Source organism: Taudactylus pleione, unplaced genomic scaffold (genome assembly GCF_031769625.1).
Source record: "Taudactylus pleione unplaced genomic scaffold, aTauple2 ptg003137l, whole genome shotgun sequence".
Classification (NCBI taxonomy): Eukaryota; Metazoa; Chordata; class Amphibia; order Anura; family Myobatrachidae; genus Taudactylus; species Taudactylus pleione.
In genome coordinates, this window is record NW_028287496.1 from 4,889,553 (window position 1) to 4,912,096 (window position 22,544).

Sequence of the window (22,544 nt, forward strand, 5' to 3'; positions counted from 1 at the left end):
GCCGGTCACACTGTTTGTTACTGGTTACACATTAGTGCCGGTCACACTGTTTGTTACTGGTTACACATTAGTGCCTGTCACACAGTTTTTTACTGGTTACACATTAGTGCCGGTCACACTGTTTGTTACTGGTTACACATTAGTGCCGGTCACACTGTTTGTTACTGGTTACACATTAGTGCCGGTCACACTGTTTGTTACTGGTTACACATTAGTGCCGGTCACGCTGTTTGTTACTGGTTACACATTAGTGCCGGTCACGCTGTTTGTTACTGGTTACACATTAGTGCCGGTCACGCTGTTTGTTACTGGTTACACATTAGTGCCGGTCACGCTGTTTGTTACTTGTTACACATTAGTGCCGGTCACGCTGTTTGTTACTTGTTACACATAAGTGCCGGTCACGCTGTTTGTTACTGGTTACACATTAGTGCCGGTCACGCTGTTTGTTACTGGTTACACATTAGTGCCGGTCACGCTGTTTGTTACTTGTTACACATTAGTGCCGTTCACGCTGTTTGTTACTTGTTACACATTAGTGCCGGTCACGCTGTTTGTTACTTGTTACACATTAGTGCCGGTCACACTGTTTGTTACTGGTTCCACATTAGTGCCGGTCACACTGTTTGTTACTGGTTCCACATTAGTGCCGGTCACACTGTTTGTTACTGGTTCCACATTAGTGCCGGTCACACTGTTTGTTACAGGTTACACATTAGTGCCGGTCACACTGTTTGTTACTGGTTACACATTAGTGCCGGTCACACTGTTTGTTACAGGTTACACATTAGTGCCGGTCACACAGCTTGTTACTGGTTACACATTAGTGCCGGTCACACTGTTTGTTACTGGATACACATTATTGCCGGTCACACTGTTTGTTACTGGTTACACATTAGTGCCGGTCACACTGTTTGTTACTGGTTACACATTAGTGCCGGTCACACTGTTTGTTACTGGTTACACATTAGTGCCTGTCACACTGTTTGTTACTGGTTACACATTAGTGCCGGTCACACTGTTTGTTACTGGTAACACATTAGTGCCGGACACTGTTTGTTACTGGTTACACATTAGTGCCGGTCACACTGTTTGTTACTTGTTACACATTAGTGCCGGTCGCACTGTTTGTTACTGGTTACACATTAGTGCCGGTCACACTGTTTGTTACTGGTTACACATTAGTGCCGGTCACACTGTTTGTTACTGGATACACATTATTGCCGGTCACACTGTTTGTTACTGGTTACACATTAGTGCCGGTCACACTGTTTGTTACTGGTTACACATTAGTGCCGGTCACACTGTTTGTTACTGGTTACACATTAGTGCCTGTCACACTGTTTGTTACTGGTTACACATTAGTGCCGGTCACACTGTTTGTTACTGGTAACACATTAGTGCCGGACACTGTTTGTTACTGGTTACACATTAGTGCCGGTCACACTGTTTGTTACTGGTTACACATTAGTGCCGGTCATACTGTTTGTTACTGGTTACACATTAGTGCCGGTCACACTGTTTGTTACTGGTTCCACATTAGTGCCGGTCGCACTGTTTGTTACTGGTTACACATTAGTGCCGGTCACACTGTTTGTTATTGGTTACACATTAGTGCCGGTCACACTGTTTGTTACTGGTTACACATTAGTGCCGGTCACACTGTTTGTTACTGGTTACACATTAGTGCCGGTCACACTGTTTGTTACTGGTTACACATTAGTGCCGGTCACACTGTTTGTTACTGGTTACACATTAGTGCCGGTCACACTGTTTGTTACTGGTTACACATTAGTGCCGGTCACACTGTTTGTTACTGGTTACACATTAGTGCCGGTCACACTGATTGTTACTGGTTACACATTAGTGCCGGTCACACTGTTTGTTACTGGTTACACATTAGTGCCGGTCACACTGTTTGTAACTGGTAACACATTAGTGCCGGACACTGTTTGTTACTGGTCACACATTAGTGCCGGTCACACTGTTTGTTACTGGTTACACATTAGTGCCGGTCACACTGTTTGTTACTGGTTACACATTAGTGCCGGTCACACTGTTTGTTACTGGTTACACATTAGTGCCGGTCACACTGTTTGTTACTGGTTACACATTAGTGCCTGTCACACTGTTTTTTACTGGTTACACATTAGTGCCGGTCACACTGTTTGTTACTGGTTACACATTAGTGCCGGTCACACTGTTTGTTACTGGTTACACATTAGTGCCGGTCACACTGTTTGTTACTGGTTACACATTAGTGCCGGTCACGCTGTTTGTTACTGGTTACACATTAGTGCCGGTCACGCTGTTTGTTACTGGTTACACATTAGTGCCGGTCACGCTGTTTGTTACTGGTTACACATTAGTGCCGGTCACGCTGTTTGTTACTTGTTACACATTAGTGCCGGTCACGCTGTTTGTTACTTGTTACACATAAGTGCCGGTCACGCTGTTTGTTACTGGTTACACATTAGTGCCGGTCACGCTGTTTGTCACTGGTTACACATTAGTGCCGGTCACGCTGTTTGTCACTTGTTACACATTAGTGCCGTTCACGCTGTTTGTTACTTGTTACACATTAGTGCCGGTCACGCTGTTTGTTACTTGTTACACATTAGTGCCGGTCACACTGTTTGTTACTGGTTCCACATTAGTGCCGGTCACACTGTTTGTTACTGGTTCCACATTAGTGCCGGTCACACTGTTTGTTACTGGTTCCACATTAGTGCCGGTCACACTGTTTGTTACAGGTTACACATTAGTGCCGGTCACACTGTTTGTTACTGGTTACACATTAGTGCCGGTCACACTGTTTGTTACAGGTTACACATTAGTGCCGGTCACACAGCTTGTTACTGGTTACACATTAGTGCCGGTCACACTGTTTGTTACTGGTTACACATTAGTGCCGGTCACACTGTTTGTTACTGGTTACACATTAGTGCCGGTCACACTGTTTGTTACTGGTTACACATTAGTGCCGGTCACACTGTTTGTTACTGGTTACACATTAGTGCCGGTCACACTGTTTGTTACTGGTTACACATTAGTGCCGGTCACACTGTTTGTTACTTGTTCCACATTAGTGCCGGTCACACTGTTTGTTACTGGTTCCACATTAGTGCCGGTCACACTGTTTGTTACTGGTTCCACATTAGTGCCGGTCACACTGTTTGTTACTGGTTCCACATTAGTGCCGGTCACACTGTTTGTTACTGGTTCCACATTAGTGCCGGTCACACTGTTTGTTACTTGTTACACATTAGTGCCGGTCGCACTGTTTGTTACTGGTTACACATTAGTGCCGGTCACACTGTTTGTTACTGGTTACACATTAGTGCCGGTCACACTGTTTGTTACTGGATACACATTATTGCCGGTCACACTGTTTGTTACTGGTTACACATTAGTGCCGGTCACACTGTTTGTTACTGGTTACACATTAGTGCCGGTCACACTGTTTGTTACTGGTTACACATTAGTGCCTGTCACACTGTTTGTTACTGGTTACACATTAGTGCCGGTCACACTGTTTGTTACTGGTAACACATTAGTGCCGGACACTGTTTGTTACTGGTTACACATTAGTGCCGGTCACACTGTTTGTTACTGGTTACACATTAGTGCCGGTCGCACTGTTTGTTACTGGTTACACATTAGTGCCGGTCACACTGTTTGTTACTGGTTACACATTAGTGCCGGTCACACTGTTTGTTACTGGATACACATTATTGCCGGTCACACTGTTTGTTACTGGTTACACATTAGTGCCGGTCACACTGTTTGTTACTGGTTACACATTAGTGCCGGTCACACTGTTTGTTACTGGTTACACATTAGTGCCTGTCACACTGTTTGTTACTGGTTACACATTAGTGCCGGTCACACTGTTTGTTACTGGTAACACATTAGTGCCGGACACTGTTTGTTACTGGTTACACATTAGTGCCGGTCACACTGTTTGTTACTGGTTACACATTAGTGCCGGTCACACTGTTTGTTACTGGTTACACATTAGTGCCGGTCACACTGTTTGTTACTGGTTCCACATTAGTGCCGGTCACACTGTTTGTTACTGGTTCCACATTAGTGTCGGTCGCACTGTTTGTTACTGGTTACACATTAGTGCCGGTCACACTGTTTGTTACTGGTTACACATTAGTGCCGGTCACACTGTTTGTTACTGGTTACACATTAGTGCCGGTCACACTGTTTGTTACTGGTTACACATTAGTGCCGGTCACACTGTTTGTTACTGGTTTCACATTAGTGCCGGTCACACTGTTTGTTACTGGTTTCACATTAGTGCCGGTCACACTGTTTGTTACTGGTTACACCTTAGTGCCGGTCACACTGTTTGTTACTGGTTACACATTAGTGCCGGTCACACTGTTTGTTACTGGTTCCACATTAGTGCCGGTCACACTGTTTGTTACTGGTTCCACATTAGTGCCGGTCACACTGTTTGTTACTGGTTACACATTAGTGCCGGTCACACTGTTTGTTACTGGTGACACATTAGTGCCGGTCACACTGTTTGTTACTGGTTACACATTAGTGCCGGTCACACTGTTTGTTACGGGATCCACATTAGTGCCGGTCACACTGTTTTTTACTGGTTACACATTAGTGCCGGTCACACTATTTGTTACTGGTTACACATTAGTGCCGGTCACACTGTTTGTTACTTGTTACACATTAGTGCCGGTCACACTGTTTGTTACTGGTTCCACATTAGTGCCGGTCACACTGTTTGTTACTGGTTCCACATTATTGCCGGTCACACTGTTTGTTACTGGTTCCACATTAGTGCCGGTCACACTGTTTGTTACAGGTTACACATTAGTGCCGGTCACACTGTTTGTTACTGGTTACACATTAGTGCCGGTCACACTGTTTGTTACAGGTTACACATTAGTGCCGGTCACACAGCTTGTTACTGGTTACACATTAGTGCCGGTCACACTGTTTGTTACTGGTTACACATTAGTGCCGGTCACACTGTTTGTTACTGGTTACACATTAGTGCCGGTCACACTGTTTGTTACTGGTTACACATTAGTGCCGGTCACACTTTTTGTTACTGGTTACACATTAGTGCCGGTCACACTGTTTGTTACTGGTTACACATTAGTGCCGGTCACACTGTTTGTTACTGGTTACACATTAGTGCCGGTCACACTGTTTGTTACTAGTTACACATTAGTGCCGGTCACACTGTTTGTTACTGGTTACACATTAGTGCCGGTCACACTGTTTGTTACTGGTTACACATTAGTGCCGGTCACACTGTTTGTTACTGGTTACACATTAGTGCCGGTCACACTGTTTGTTACTGGTTTCACATTAGTGCCTGTCACACTGTTTGTTACTGGTTCCACATTAGTGCCGGTCACACTGTTTGTTACTGGTAACACATTAGTGCCGGACACTGTTTGTTACTGGTTACACATTAGTGCCGGTCACACTGTTTGTTACTGGTTACACATTAGTGCCGGTCACACTGTTTGTTACTGGTTACACATTAGTGCCGGTCACACTGTTTGTTACTGGTTACACATTAGTGCCTGTCACACTGTTTTTTACTGGTTACACATTAGTGCCGGTCACACTGTTTGTTACTTGTTACACATTAGTGCCGGTCACACTGTTTGTTACTGGTTACACATTAGTGCCGGTCACACTGTTTGTTACTGGTTACACATTAGTGCCGGTCACACTGTTTGTTACTGGTTACACATTAGTGCCGGTCACACTGTTTGTTACTGGTTACACATTAGTGCCGGTCACACTGTTTGTTACTGGTTACACATAAGTGCCGGTCACACTGTTTGTTACTGGTTACACATTAGTGCCGGTCACACTGTTTGTTACTGGTTCCACATTAGTGCCGGTCACACTGTTTGTTACTGGTTCCACATTAGTGCCGGTCACACTGTTTGTTACAGGTTACACATTAGTGCCGGTCACACTGTTTGTTACTGGTTACACATTAGTGCCGGTCACACTGTTTGTTACAGGTTACACATTAGTGCCGGTCACACAGCTTGTTACTGGTTACACATTAGTGCCGGTCACACTGTTTGTTACTGGTTACACATTAGTGCCGGTCACACTGTTTGTTACTGGTTACACATTAGTGCCGGTCACACTGTTTGTTACTGGTTACACATTAGTGCCGGTCACACTTTTTGTTACTGGTTACACATTAGTGCCGGTCACACTGTTTGTTACTGGTTACACATTTGTGCCGGTCACACTGTTTGTTACTGGTTACACATTAGTGCCGGTCACACTGTTTGTTACTGGTTACACATTAGTGCCGGTCACACTGTTTGTTACTGGTTTCACATTAGTGCCGGTCACTCTGTTTGTTACTGGTTTCACATTAGTGCCTGTCACACTGTTTGTTACTGGTTACACATTAGTGCCGGTCACACTGTTTGTTACTGGTAACACATTAGTGCCGGACACTGTTTGTTACTGGTTGCACATTAGTGCCGGTCACACTGTTTGTTACTGGTTACACATTAGTGCCGGTCACACTGTTTGTTACTGGTTACACATTAGTGCCGGTTACACTGTTTGTTACTGGTTACACATTTGTGCCTGTCACACTGTTTTTTACTGGTTACACATTAGTGCCGGTCACACTGTTTGTTACTTGTTACACATTAGTGCCGGTCACACTGTTTGTTACTGGTTACACATTAGTGCCGGTCACACTGTTTGTTACTGGTTACACATTAGTGCCGGTCACACTGTTTGTTACTGGTTACACATTAGTGCCGGTCACACTGTTTGTTACTGGTTACACATTAGTGCCGGTCACACTGTTTGTTACTGGTTACACATAAGTGCCGGTCACACTGTTTGTTACTGGTTACACATTAGTGCCGGTCACACTGTTTGTTACTGGTTACACATTAGTGCCGGTCACACTGTTTGTTACTTGTTACACATTAGTGCCGTTCACACTGTTTGTTACTTGTTACACCTTAGTGCCGGTCACACTGTTTGTTACTTGTTACACATTAGTGCCGGTCACACTGTTTGTTACTGGTTACACATTAGTGCCGGTCACGCTGTTTGTTACTGGTTCCACATTAGTGCCTGTCACGCTGTTTGTTACTGGTTCCACATTAGTGCCGGTCACGCTGTTTGTTACTGGTTACACATTAGTGCCGGTCACGCTGTTTGTTACTGGTTACACATTAGTGCCGGTCACGCTGTTCGTTACTGGTTCCACATTAGTGCCGGTCACGCTGTTCGTTACTGGTTCCACATTAGTGCCGGTCACGCTGTTCGTTACTGGTTCCACATTAGTGCCGGTCACGCTGTTCGTTACTGGTTCCACATTAGTGCCGGTCACACTGTTCGTTACTGGTTCCACATTAGTGCCGGTCACACTGTTCGTTACTGGTTCCACATTAGTGCCGGTCACACTGTTCGTTACTGGTTCCACATTAGTGCCGGTCACACTGTTCGTTACTGGTTCCACATTAGTGACGGTCACACTGTTTGTTACTGGTTACACATTAGTGCCGGTCACACTGTTTGTTACTGGTTACACATTAGTGCCGGTCACACTGTTTGTTACTGGTTACACATTAGTGCCGGTCACACTGTTTGTTACTGGTTACACATTAGTGCCGGTCACACTGTTTGTTACTGGTTACACATTAGTGCCGGTCACACTGTTTGTTACTGGTTACACATTAGTGCCGGTCACACTGTTTGTTACTGGTTAGACATTAGTGCCGGTCACACTGTTTGTTACTGGTTACACATTAGTGCCGGTCACACTGTTTGTTACAGGTTACACATTAGTGCCGGTCACACTGTTTGTTACTGGTTACACATTAGTGCCGGTCACACTGTTTGTTACTGGTTACACATTAGTGCCGGTCACACTGTTTGTTACTGGTTACACATTAGTGCCGGTCACACTGTTTGTTACTTGTTACACATTAGTGCCGGTCACACTGTTTGTTACTGGTTACACATTAGTGCCGGTCACACTGTTTGTTACTGGTTACACATTAGTGCCGGTCACACTGTTTGTTACTGGTTACACATTAGTGCCGGTCACACTGTTTGTTACTGGTTACACATTAGTGCCGGTCACACTGTTTGTTACTGGTTACACATTAGTGCCGGTCACACTGTTTGTTACTGGTTACACATTAGTGCCGGTCACACTGTTTGTTACTGGTTACACATTAGTGCCTGTCACACTGTTTGTTACTGGTTACACATTAGTGCCTGTCACACTGTTTTTTACTGGTTCCACATTAGTGCCTGTCACACTGTTTTTTACTGGTTCCACATTAGTGCCTGTCACACTGTTTGTTACTGGTTACACATTAGTGCCGGTCACACTGTTTGTTACTGGTTACACATTAGTGCCGGTCACACTGTTTGTTACTGGTTACACATTAGTGCCGGTCACACTGTTTGTTACTGGTTACACATTAGTGCCGGTCACACTGTTTGTTACTGGTTACACATTAGTGCCGGTCACACTGTTTGTTACTGGTTACACATTAGTGCCGGTCACACTGTTTGTTACTGGTTACACATTAGTGCCGGTAACACTGTTTGTTACTGGTTACACATTAGTGCCTGTCACACTGTTTGTTACTGGTTACACATTAGTGCCGGTCACACTGATTGTTACTGGTTACACATTAGTGCCGGTCACACTGTTTGTTACTGGTTACACATTAGTGCCTGTCACACTGTTTGTTACTGGTTACACATTAGTGCCGGTCACACTGTTTGTTACTGGTAACACATTAGTGCCGGACACTGTTTGTTACTGGTTACACATTAGTGCCGGTCACACTGTTTGTTACTGGTTACACATTAGTGCCGGTCACACTGTTTGTTACTGGTTACACATTAGTGCCGGTCACACTGTTTGTTACTGGTTACACATTAGTGCCGGTCACACTGTTTGTTACTGGTTACACATTAGTGCCTGTCACACTGTTTTTTACTGGTTACACATTAGTGCCGGTCACACTGTTTGTTACTGGTTACACATTAGTGCCGGTCACACTGTTTGTTACTGGTTACACATTAGTGCCGGTCACGCTGTTTGTTACTGGTTACACATTAGTGCCGGTCACGCTGTTTGTTACTGGTTACACATTAGTGCCGGTCACGCTGTTTGTTACTGGTTACACATTAGTGCCGGTCACGCTGTTTGTTACTGGTTACACATTAGTGCCGGTCACGCTGTTTGTTACTGGTTACACATTAGTGCCGGTCACGCTGTTTGTTACTTGTTACACATAAGTGCCGGTCACGCTGTTTGTTACTGGTTACACATTAGTGCCGGTCACGCTGTTTGTTACTTGTTACACATTAGTGCCGGTCACGCTGTTTGTTACTGGTTCCACATTAGTGCCGGTCACACTGTTTGTTACTGGTTCCACATTAGTGCCGGTCACACTGTTTGTTACTGGTTCCACATTAGTGCCGGTCACACTGTTTGTTACTGGTTCCACATTAGTGCCGGTCACACTGTTTGTTACTGGTTACACATTAGTGCCGGTCACACTGTTTGTTACTGGTTACACATTAGTGCCGGTCACACTGTTTGTTACTGGTTACACATTAGTGCCGGTCACACTGTTTGTTACTGGTTACACATTAGTGCCGGTCACACTGTTTGTTACTGGTTACACATTAGTGCCGGTCACACTGTTTGTTACTGGTTACACATTAGTGCCTGTCACACTGTTTTTTACTGGTTACACATTAGTGCCGGTCACACTGTTTGTTACTGGTTACACATTAGTGCCGGTCACACTGTTTGTTACTGGTTACACATTAGTGCCGGTCACACTGTTTGTTACTGGTTACACATTAGTGCCGGTCACGCTGTTTGTTACTGGTTACACATTAGTGCCGGTCACGCTGTTTGTTACTGGTTACACATTAGTGCCGGTCACGCTGTTTGTTACTGGTTACACATTAGTGCCGGTCACGCTGTTTGTTACTGGTTACACATTAGTGCCGGTCACGCTGTTTGTTACTTGTTACACATAAGTGCCGGTCACGCTGTTTGTTACTGGTTACACATTAGTGCCGGTCACGCTGTTTGTTACTTGTTACACATTAGTGCCGGTCACGCTGTTTGTTACTTGTTACACATTTGTGCCGTTCACGCTGTTTGTTACTTGTTACACATTAGTGCCGGTCACACTGTTTGTTACTTGTTACACATTAGTGCCGGTCACACTGTTTGTTACTGGTTACACATTAGTGCCGGTCACACTGTTTGTTACTGGTTCCACATTAGTGCCGGTCACACTGTTTGTTACTGGTTCCACATTAGTGCCGGTCACACTGTTTGTTACTGGTTCCACATTAGTGCCTGTCACACTGTTTGTTACTGGTTCCACATTAGTGCCGGTCACACTGTTTGTTACTGGTTCCACATTAGTGCCTGTCACACTGTTTGTTACTGGTTACACATTAGTGCCGGTCACACTATTTGTTACTGGTTACACATTAGTGCCGGTCACACTGTTTGTTACTGGTTACACATTAGTGCCGGTCACACTATTTGTTACTGGTTACACATTAGTGCCGGTCACACTGTTTGTTACTGGTTACACATTAGTGCCGGTCACACTGTTTGTTACTGGTTACACATTAGTGCCGGTCACACTGTTTGTTACTGGTTAGACATTAGTGCCGGTCACACTGTTTGTTACTGGTTACACATTAGTGCCGGTCACACTGTTTGTTACTGGTTACACATTAGTGCCGGTCACACTGTTTGTTACTGTTTACACATTAGTGCCTGTCACACTGTTTGTTACTGGTTACACATTAGTGCCGGTCACACTGTTTGTTACTGGTTACACATTAGTGCCGGTCACACTGTTTGTTACTGGTTACACATTAGTGCCGGTCACACTGTTTGTTACTGGTTACACAATAGTGTCGGTCACACTGTTTGTTACTGGTTACACATTAGTGCCGGTCACACTGTTTGTTACTGGTTCCACATTAGTGCCGGTCACACTGTTACTGGTTCCACATTAGTGCCGGTCACACTGTTTCTGGTTCCACATTAGTGCTGGTCACACTGTTTGTTACAGGTTACACATTAGTGCCGGTCACACTGTTTGGATCTGGTTACACATTAGTGCCGGTCACACTGTTTGTTACTTGTTACACATTAGTGCCGGTCACACTGTTTGTTACTTGTTACACATTAGTGCCGTTCACACTGTTTGTTACTTGTTACACATTAGTGCCGGTCACACTGTTTGTTACTGGTTACACATTAGTGCTGGTCACACTGTTTGTTACTCGTTCCACATTAGTGCCGGTCACACTGTTTGTTACTGGTTCCACATTAGTGCCGGTCACACTGTTTGTTACTGGTTCCACATTAGTGCCGGTCACACTGTTTGTTACTGGTTCCACATTAGTGCTGGTCACACTGTTTGTTACTGGCTACACATTAGTGCCGGTCTCACTGTTTGTTACTGGTTACACATTAGTGCCGGTCACACAATTTTTACTGGTTACACATTAGTGCCAGTCACACTGTTTGTTACTGGTTACACATTAGTGCCGGTCACACTATTTGTTACTGGTTACATATTAGTGCCGGTCACACTGTTTGTTACTGGTTACACATTAGTGCCGGTCACACTGTTTGTTACTGGTTAGACATTAGTGCCGGTCACACTGTTTGTTACTGGTTACACATTAGTGCCGGTCACACTGTTTGTTACAGGTTACACATTAGTGCCGGTCACACTGTTTGTTACTGGTTACACATTAGTGCCTGTCACACTGTTTGTTACTGGTTACACTTTAGTGCCGGTCACACTGTTTGTTACTGGTTACACATTAGTTCCGGTCACACTGTTTGTTACTGGTTACACATTAGTGCCGGTCACACTGTTTGTTACTGGTTACACATTAGTGCCGGTCACACTGTTTGTTACTGGTTACACATTAGTGCCGGTCACACTGTTTGTTACTGGTTACACATTAGTGCCGGTCACACTGTTTGTTACTGGTTACACATTAGTGCCGGTCACACTGTTTGTTACTGGTTACACATTAGTGCCGGTCACACTGTTTGTTACTGGTTACACATTAGTGCCGGTCACACTGTTTGTTACTGGTTCCACATTAGTGCCGGTCACACTGTTTGTTACTGGTTCCACATTAGTGCCGGTCACACTGTTACTGTTTCCACATTAGTGCCGGTCACACTGTTACTGTTTCCACATTAGTGCCGGTCACACTGTTACTGGTTCCACATTAGTGCTGGTCACACTGTTTGTTACTGGTTACACATTAGTGCCGGTCACACTGTTTGGATCTGGTTACACATTAGTGCCGGTCACAGTGCTGGTTACCAGTCAAGCTATTGATTACTGATTACAGAGCGCTGGTCACACTACTGGTTACTGGCTAAGCCACTGGTTACGGGTTACTATTCTGGTCGCCCTGCTGGTAACTGTGGTGTTAATATAGCTAGTTACTGGTTATGGTGCTGGTCCTCTTACTAGTTGCTGGTTAAACTGCTGGATACTGGTTATGGCACTGGTCACACCACTGGTTACTGGTTACGGTACTGGTCACGATGCTGGCTACCAGTTACACTGCTGTTTATTTAACATATAACTAATTTTCTAACTAAACAGTCCAGGTAAAAAACAAAATTCCTTCCTTTTTCCTTTTCTTCACTGCGAAGTAAAATCTTTGTTATTAGTCTTTTTTTTATTATCTTATGCTATGTACTATATTTATTAAGCGCCTTCAAAAGTACAATGTAAAATGCCTTAGATTTGCACATCTACGGTCCAGCGCTGTACCGTTCGCTCTCTAGAAGCATCTCCCCAAACTAAGAATGTGCTTATATGTGCGTGACAACCTGAACCAGTGCACTGCGCAACACCGCACATGTGACATGAAAAGTCAGACTCCTCCCACTTTCTATCCACTCCTCAGTAATTCAAACTTTTCAGTTTTTCTCCTCACATTCTGCTTGGTTTATAGTTCAGTAATGGGTTAATCATGTTTGGGACATTGATGTTTGTTTCATGTGGTGCTTTAAAGTGTGTGATGCTTTCTATTAAGTTGTACACAGAGGGTGCAGAAATGCACTTCTCTGCCAAGATGGACCATTAGGCTGTGAAATGTGTGTGTTGCAAGTTCTCTCTCCACCCATATTCTCCTCCTACTTCATATACAGAAAGTTCTCTCTCCACCCACATTCTCCTCCTACTTCATATACAGAAAGTTCTCTCTCCACCCATATTCTCCTCCTTCTTCATATACAGAAAGTTCTCTCTCCACCCATATTCTCCTCCTTCTTCATATACAGAAAGTTCTCTCTCCACCCATATTCTCATCCTTCTTTGTATACAGAAAGTTCTCTCTCCACCCAAATTCTCCTCCTACTCTGCATATAGCAACATCTTTCTTCACCCATATTCTCCTCCTCCTTCATATACAGCAAGTTCTTTCTTCACCCATGTTCTGCTCCTACTCTCCATATAGCAAGTTCTCTCTCCGCCCATATTAGCCTTTTTCTCCTCCCTATACAGCAATTTCGCTCTCCACCTATATTCTCCTCCTACTCCACATATAGCAAATTTCTTTCTCCACCCATCTTCTCCTCCTCCTTCGCATATAGCAAGTTCTCTCTCCACCCATAGTCTCTTTCTTCTCTCCATATAACAAATATTCTCTCCATGCTGATTCTCCTCCTCCTCCACATGTAGAAAGTTTTCTCTCCACCAATGTTCTCCTCCTACTCCATATACAGCAAGTTCTCTCTCTACTCATATTCTCCTCCTACTCTGCATATGGAAAATTCTCTATCTACCCATATTATTTTTCTCCTCCGCATATAATATGCTTTCTCTCCATCCATATTCTCCATCTCCTCTGCATATGGCAAGTTCCCTCTCCACACTTATTATCCTCCTCCTCTGCATATAGCAAGATCTCGTTCTACCCATTTTGTCCTCCTACTCTGCATACAGCAAGATTTGTCTCCCCCATTTTCTCCTCCTTCTCTGCTGATAGAAAGTTCTCTCTCCACCCATATTATCTGCCTCCACCCATACTCTCCTCCTCCTTCATATACAGCAAGTTTTCTCTTCACCCATATTCTGCTCCTACTCTGCATACAGCAAGATCTTTCTTCACCCATATTCTCCTCGTCCTCCACATATAGCAAGTTCTCTCTCCAACCATATTCTCCTCCTCCTTATACAGCAAGTTTTCTCTTCACCCATATTCTGCTCCTACTCTGCATACAGCAAGATCTTTCTTCACCCATATTCTACTCGTCCTCCACATATAGCAAGTTCTCTCTCCATCCATGTTGTTCTCCTCCTCCTCTCCATAGAACATGCTTTCTCTCCATCTATATTCTCCATCCCCTCTGCATATAGCAAGTTCACTCTCCAGCCTTATTCTCCTCAACATATTACAAGATCTTGTTCTACTCATTTTGTCCTCCTACTACGCATATAGCAAGATTTGTCTCCCCCATTTTCTCCTCCTTTTCTGCTTATAGAAAGTTTTCTCTCCACCTACTCCGTATACAGCAAGTTCTCTCTCCACCCATATTCTCCTCTTACTCTGTATATGGCAAGTTCTCTCTTCACCCATATTCTTCTCCTCGTCCACATGTAGAAAGTTTTCTCTCCACCCATATTCTCCTCCTACTTTGCATATAGCAAGTTCTTTCTCCTCCTACTCCTTATAGAACAAGTTCTCTCTCCACCCATATTCTCCTCCTCCTCCGCATATAATAAGTTATCTACCCAATTTCTCCTCCTCCTCTGCATGTAGCAAGTTTTTTCTCCACCCATATTCTCCTCGTATGTAGAAAGTTCTCTCTCCACCCATATTCTCCTCCTTCTCTACAGGTTGAAAATTCTCTCTCCACCCATATTCTGCTCTTACTATGCTTATAGAAATTTCTCTTTTCACCCATATTCTCCTCTTCCCCATAAGGCAAGTTTTCTCTCCACCTATAGTCTCCTTCTTTTCTGCTTATAGCAACTATTCACTCCACGCATATTCTCCTTTTTCTCCACATGTAGAAAGTTTTCTCTCCACCCATATTGTAATTTTTCTCCTCCATATACAGCAAGTTCTCTCTCCACCCATTTTCTCCTCCTACTCCACATTTAGCAAGTTCTCTCTTCTCCCCTATTCTCCTCCTCCGCATATAGCAAGTTCTCTCTCCGCCCATATTCTGCTCCTACTCAGCATATAGCAAGTTCTCTATCCACCCATATTCTGCTCCTACTCTGCATATAGCAAGTTCTCTATCCACCCATATTCTGCTCCTACTCAGCATATAGCAAGTTCTCTATCCACCCATATTCTGCTCCTACTCTGCATATAGCAAGATCTATTTCTACCCATTTTGTCCTCCTACTCCGCATATAGCAAGATTTTTCTTCCCAATTTTCTCCTACATCTAAGGTTATAGCAAGTTCTCTCTCCATCCATATTCTCTGCCTTCTCCGCATATACCATGTTTTCTCTTCACCCATACTCTCCTCCTACTTTGCATATAGTAAGTTCTCTCTCCCCCCATATTCTCCTCCTACTCCATATACAGCAAGTTCTCTCTCAACCCATATTCTCCTCCTCCGCATATAGTAAGTTCTCTACCCACTGTCTCCTCCTCTGCATGTAGCAAGTACTCTCTCCACCCATACTCTCCTCCTCTTCCACATACAGCAAGTTCTCTCTCCACCCATATTCTCCTCCACATGTACAGTTCTCTCTCCACACATTTTCTGCTTCTACTCTGCATATAGCAAATACTCTCTCCAACTATACTCTCCTCTTCCTCCCCCGCATAAAGCAAGTTCTCTATCCACCCATATTCTCCTCCTACTTTGCATATAGCAAGATCTGTTATGATATCCAATGCTTACTCCATGTGAAAAGTCTAGAACCAGTCTAGCGAGATGTTCTGTCAATAACAACCGCCCGTTGTTCCCTTAGAACTGGGATGTGTTCACCGGTACGTAGGCGGCAGCCTGGACTTATAGCTCAAGGTAGTAGCAATTCACATGGAATAGCAAAAGGATTCAATGGTGAGAGCAACAGTAGGAATGGAGTACAGTTATAAGAGTAGAAAAGGTGGCCTGAGGCCCTTGCTGAAGAGTTAGATAATTGATTAGGCTTTGAGAGCAGATGATGCGGCTTGGAGCCAATGCTGAAGAGTTTGACAATTGATTTGGCTTTGAGAGTCGATGTTATGTCTTGAGCATTGAACCAGATACAATGTCCTGATAATTATTACACAGATTTGAGTACTGGTCTGTGTACAGGTTGTGCAAGTTTGTGTACAGATTAGTGTACAAAGTAGCATCCACAGTTCTGATGGCATTTACATAGATTGGAGTACCGGTTTGTGTAAAGGTTGAGCAGGTTTGTGTACAAGTAAGCTTCCACTGACCTGCCGAGAATTCTTATTCGGCTTGGAGGGCCATTACTGATGGTGCGGCTAGGAAGCCACAGGTTGTATTAGGAAGCTGGAGCACAGTACGGGAGTTGATGGTGCGGCTAGGGAGCCATAGGAGAGGCTACAGGAGCCGGAGGCAGCTGGGAGATAGAACTGGAGAGACGGAGATTGTTCAAGCAGAGACGACAGGATACTGCTCATGCCGCTGAGCCAAGTGAACCCACAGGAACGCTATAGTCGGTGAGGTGGCAAAAGTCCAGTGTATAGTATTTTCTCTACCCAATTTCTCCTCCTCCTCTGCTTGTAGCAAGTTCTCTCTCCACCCATATTCTCCTCCTACTCTGCATACAGCAAGTTCTCTCTCCGCCCATATTCTGCTCCTACTCTGCATACAGCAAGTTCTCTCTCCGCCCATATTCTCCTCCTACTCTGCATGTAGCAAGTTCCCTCTCCACCAATATTCTCCTCCTCCTCTGCATGTAGCAAGTTCCCTCTCCACCCATATTCTCCTCCTCCTCTGCATATAGCAAGTTCCCTCTCCACCCATATTCTCCTCCTCCTCTGCATGTAGCAAGTTCCCTCTCCACCCATATTCTCCTCCTCCTCTGCATATAGCAAGTTCTCTCTCCGGCAATATTCTCCTCTGCATATAGCAAGTTCTCTCTCCGCTCATATTCTGCTCCTAGTCTGCATATAGCAAGTTCTCTCTCCGCCCATATTCTGCTCCTACTCTGCATATAGCAAGTTCTCTCTCCACCCATATTCTGCTCCTACTCTGCATATAGCAAGTTCTCTCTCCGCTCATATTCTGCTCCTAGTCTGCATATAGCAAGTTCTCTCTCCGCCCATATTCTGCTCCTACTCTGCATATAGCAAGTTCTCTCTCCACCCATATTCTGCTCCTACTCTGCATATAGCAAGTTCTCTGTCCACCCATATTCTGCTCCGACTCTGCATATAGCAAGTTCTCTCTCCACCCATATTCTGCTCCTACTCTGCATATAGCAAGTTCTCTCTCCGCCCATATTCTCCTCCACCTACTGTATGTAAATTTATATTGCTGGTTTTATGCTGTGACTCATTCTGGGCTTTGTGTATGACCTTTTATTATTAATGAATACCTCTGAGGCTGTTCTAAGTTTCTGTAAATTAATCCTTTGTTTTGTCCCTGTTTCAAGTTTCTTACTATGACCTCTTGCTCTGGATTTTCCCTATATTATTTCCTCTTGTTATATTATGATACAATGTCTTTGTTACCAGCAAAACTTTGCCTATTCTCCTGCCAATGTTCACCTGATTGGCCACAGCTTGGGGGCGCACACTGCCGGAGAGGCTGGAAAGAGGATGAAGGGCATCGCTCGGATCACAGGTGACCAGACAGGGTTTATAATTTATAGTAATGATGGAAAAAAGAAATGACAGTGGTGAAAAACACAATGAGATCTACAGAAGAACAATGGATAAACAATGAGGTGTGGGGAATAACTGACAGTAGCCAATGAGGTGTGGGGAATAAGTGACAGTAGCCAATGAGGTGTGGGGAATAACTGGCAGTAGCCAATGAGGTGTGGGGTAAGAACTAGAAATAGTTAATGGGATGTGGGGAAGGGTTGTGGAGAATGAAAAGGAAATAACCGGCCACTGAGATGTGTTGAAGAGCTGGAAAGAACCAATGGGGTATTTGGAATTGGATGACTGGAAAGAACTTGGCTTGAGCTGAAACTACCAATGAACTCTAGGCAGGGAATAACCAATCAGATCTTAGAATAGAAACTAGAGGTGACCAATTAAGTCCTTAGAAAAATGAGCTGCTGAACAGGAGAATTTAGTTAATGGGAGAAAGAACCAAACACGGTGGCAGAAAAGTAGGAAGATGCCATGAGGGGGAAGAGGAGCATTGTTTGAACATAAAACTGAGCCACTCACAGCTAGTTACAATTGTACAATAATACACCAATGTATTAGCTATTAGATACACCTGCAAGTCTATACACCTACTTAGTCACACATGATACACCTGGTTATTCACACCTACAGAATGATACACCTGGTCATTCACACCTGCAGAATGATACACCTGGTTATTCACACCTCCAGAAGGATACACCTGGTTATTCACACCTGCAGAATGATACACCTGGTTATTCACACCTCCAGAAGGATACACCTGGTTATTCACACCTGCAGAATGATACACCAGGTTATTCACACCTGCAGAATGATACACCTGGTTATTCACACCTGCAGAATGATACACCTGGTTAGTTACAACTACAGAATGATACACCTGGTTATTCACACCTGCAGAATGATACACCTGGTTATTCACACCTACAGAATTGTACACCTGGTTAGATACACCTACAGAATGCTACACCTGGTTAGATACACCTCCAGAATGCTACACCTGGTTATTCACACCTAAAGAATGATACACCTGGTTATTCACACCTACAGGATAGTACACCAGGTCATTCACACTGGCAGAATGATACACCTGGTATTCACACCTCCAGAAGGATACACCTGGTTATTCACACCTGCAGAATGATACACCTGGTTATTCACACCTGCAGAATGATACACCTGGTTAGTTACAACTACAGAATGATACACCTGGTTATTCACACCTGCAGAATGATACACCTGGTTATTCACACCTACAGAATTGTACACCTGGTTAGATACACCTCCAGAATGCTACACCTGGTTAGATACACCTACAGAATGATACACCTGGTTATTCACACCTACAGAATGATACACCTGGTTATTCACACCTACAGAATAGTACACCTGGTCATTCACACCTGCAGAATGATACACCTTGTTATTCACACCTCCAGAAGGATACACCTGGTTATTCACACCTGCAGAATGATACACCTGGTTATTCACACCTCCAGAAGGATACACCTGGTTATTCACACCTGCAGAATGATACACTTGGTTATTCACACCTGTAGAATGATACACCTGGTTAGTTACAACTACAGAATGATACACCTGTTTAGATACACCTCCAGAATAATACACCTGGTTAGTTACACCTACAGAATGATACACCTGGTTAGATACACCTACAGAATGATACACCTACAGAATGATACACCTGGTTAGATACACCTACAGAATGATACACCTGCTTAGATACACCTACAGAATGATACACCTACAGAATGATACACCTGGTTAGATACACCTACAAAATGATACACCTGGTTAGTTACACCTACAGAATGATACACCTGATTAGTTACACATACAGAATGACACACCTGATTAGTTACACCTACAGAATGATACACCTACAGAATGATACACCTGATTAGTTACACCTACAGAATGATACACCTGATTAGTTACACCTACAGAATGATACACCTACAGAATGATACACCTGATTAGTTTAGTTACACCTACAGAATGATACACCTGATTAGTTACACCTACAGAATGATACACCTGATTAGATACACCTACATAATGGTACACCTACAGAATGATACACCTGGTTAGATACACCTGATTAGTTACACCTACATAATGATACACATGATTAGTTACACCTACAGAATGATACACCTGATTAGTTACACCTACAGAATGATACACCTGATTAGTTACACCAACAGAATGATCTACCTGTTTAGTCACACCTACAGAATGATACACATTATTAGTTACACCTACATAATAATACACCTGGTTAGTTACACCTACAGAATGATACACCTGGCTAGATACACCTACAGAATGATACACCTACAGAATGATACACCTGGTTAGATACACCTACAGAATGATACACCTGATTAGTTACACCTACAGATTGATACACCTACAGAATGATACACCTGATTAGTTACACCTACAGAATGATACACCTACAGAATGATACACCTGATTAGTTACACCTACAGATTGATACACCTACAGAATGATACACCTGATTAGTTACACCTACAGAATGATACACCTGATTAGTTACACCTACAGAATGATACACCTGATCAGTTATACCTGCAGAATAATACATGTTTAGTTGCACCAGTAGATTGAGGTTTGTTTCCCCTATGCACAGTTCCCCCTGCAGTGCATATACCTGTTTATTTCCTCCTGTAGCACCTACACCTGTTTAGTCCACCCTGCAGCACATATACCAGGTTTGTTACATTGGCAGAACAATACCATTGTATTTGTCCTGTTGGTTGATTCTTCTTTTCGGTTCTCTCTCATCAGGCCTGGACCCAGCAGAACCATATTTCCAGAACACAGATCCAGAAGTCAGGCTGGATCTGTCAGATGCTAATCTCGTTGATGTGATCCACACAGATGCCGGTTCTGTACTTCCTGACCTGGGTTGGTTTTTTGTAGTGTATGACAATTGTCTGACTGTTGTGCCCTTCTGTGCTTATCTACTGTAACCTTTATACCAATATATATTATAGGGAAGTGCATTAGTTAAATATTGTAGGTTTTATCATATGTATTTATCTATATAATTAGCAAGAAAGCGTGTCTGTCTGTTTGTCTTTTATGCACGGCCAGAGTTTTGGACCTAGCTCCACCAAATTTTACAGGGTGGTGTAGTTTGACCAGGATAAGGTTTTTGCCTAGGTTTGAACTTCATCAGGGACACACACTGTCACACAATCCCTAAAAATAGGGACACTCAAATTCCTTAAGTGTTGGGGCTGGCTCCAGTGGAAATTGGCAGACTGAGAAAAATCCTGTGTAAAAGCTACAAAAGTATCCTTTTAACCTCAGTCTGAGCAAACTTTATGACTCACACAAGTTCATTAAATCCAGAGTTAGTCCTTTTTAAAGTGACCATATATATTAGTCAGCCCTCTGTGTTAACATGCAAGTGCGTAACTAAAACTTTGGGGACCACATAGCAAGGTCTTAAAAGGGCCCACCAGAAGTATAAAAAAAACATACATTTTCCCCATCACAGAACCCATTCATGTTATGACACACAGAGCCAATTCAGGTTATGCCACACAGTAGTACCCCTTATACACATTTGCCATGCAGTAGTACACTTATATACATTAAGTCATGCAGTAGTAGTGCCCCTTAGGGTTCTCCAAGTACCAGCATGTGGGGGAGGCTTACTGGGACCTGTAGTTCCACTGTAAAGACAATGTTGTTAATTCTAATTTTTAAATACTACATACACTATCAACCCGCCACCCACCACCCAGGGGTGGTGGAGATAGTACCGGGCTATCAATCTAGGCCTGGGGTGCCCTGGAGAGGGGGACCCCTTTATTGGGGGGGTACCCAACTCCCCAGGGATCCCTGGCCTCGGCTGACTAGTGGTCAGGGTTGATGCTGTGGCTGGGGGGCCCGGTGAAAGGGTACAGAGATGGTTTTAAATATAGGTGGAACCTCACGCAAAATTGTTTCACCCTATATTTAAAACCAGCTCTGTCCATGCTGCCTGGTGCTAGTTCTCAAATTACAGTGGAACCCTACACATTTTGTTCCCTGTAATTTTAAGAACCAGGACTGGCTGACAAGTCCAGGGCTGGTTAGTCTTTTGAGGGGGACCTCATGTAATTTAAAAAAAAAAATTAACCCTGTTTTAACAATTCACAGAAAGAAACATACACAAATCACAATGATTTGTGTATGTTTCAGTCAAACTCGCAGCTCTGGAGGTGAGTGTTTAAAACGTCAATTTGGCAGAGAGTTTGCAGTCATCTCACCTGAACTTCTCATCTCGATTCTTGGTAAATTTTTGCGAGCTGTATCTTTTAGGTGAAAAGTACTTCCGAGTTTGCCCGATGGGGATAAGATTCGAGTTTGCTATCTCATTGAGAAGAGAGAAATCTCACTCTAACTCACCCGACTTTGCCTTTAGTCCATTTGCGAGTAGAAAATCATGCCTAAACTCTCCTGAGATGGTCATCTTGACGAATCTTGATTTTTAGTAAATTTACTCCTAAGGGTGACAGGTCATCACATCCCTGTCCCCAACACATAACTGACCCTAAGGGTAACAGGTCAGAACATCCCTGTCCCCACAACAAAACTGAACCTA

The 22,544-nt window shown here is 43.8% G+C and overlaps 1 protein-coding gene across 1 annotated transcript in view; it reads left to right on the plus strand.

Moving 5' to 3' along the window:
• LOC148430842 (pancreatic triacylglycerol lipase-like) overlaps positions 1 to 22,544 on the plus strand; it is a 309,192-nt gene that overhangs the window by 76,506 nt on the left and 210,142 nt on the right. The window contains exons 8-9 of the mRNA XM_088466434.1: positions 17,753 to 17,861; positions 20,735 to 20,854. Coding sequence (XP_088322560.1) covers positions 17,753 to 17,861; positions 20,735 to 20,854 — 229 coding nt within the window. The remainder of the gene's footprint in view (positions 1 to 17,752; positions 17,862 to 20,734; positions 20,855 to 22,544) is intronic.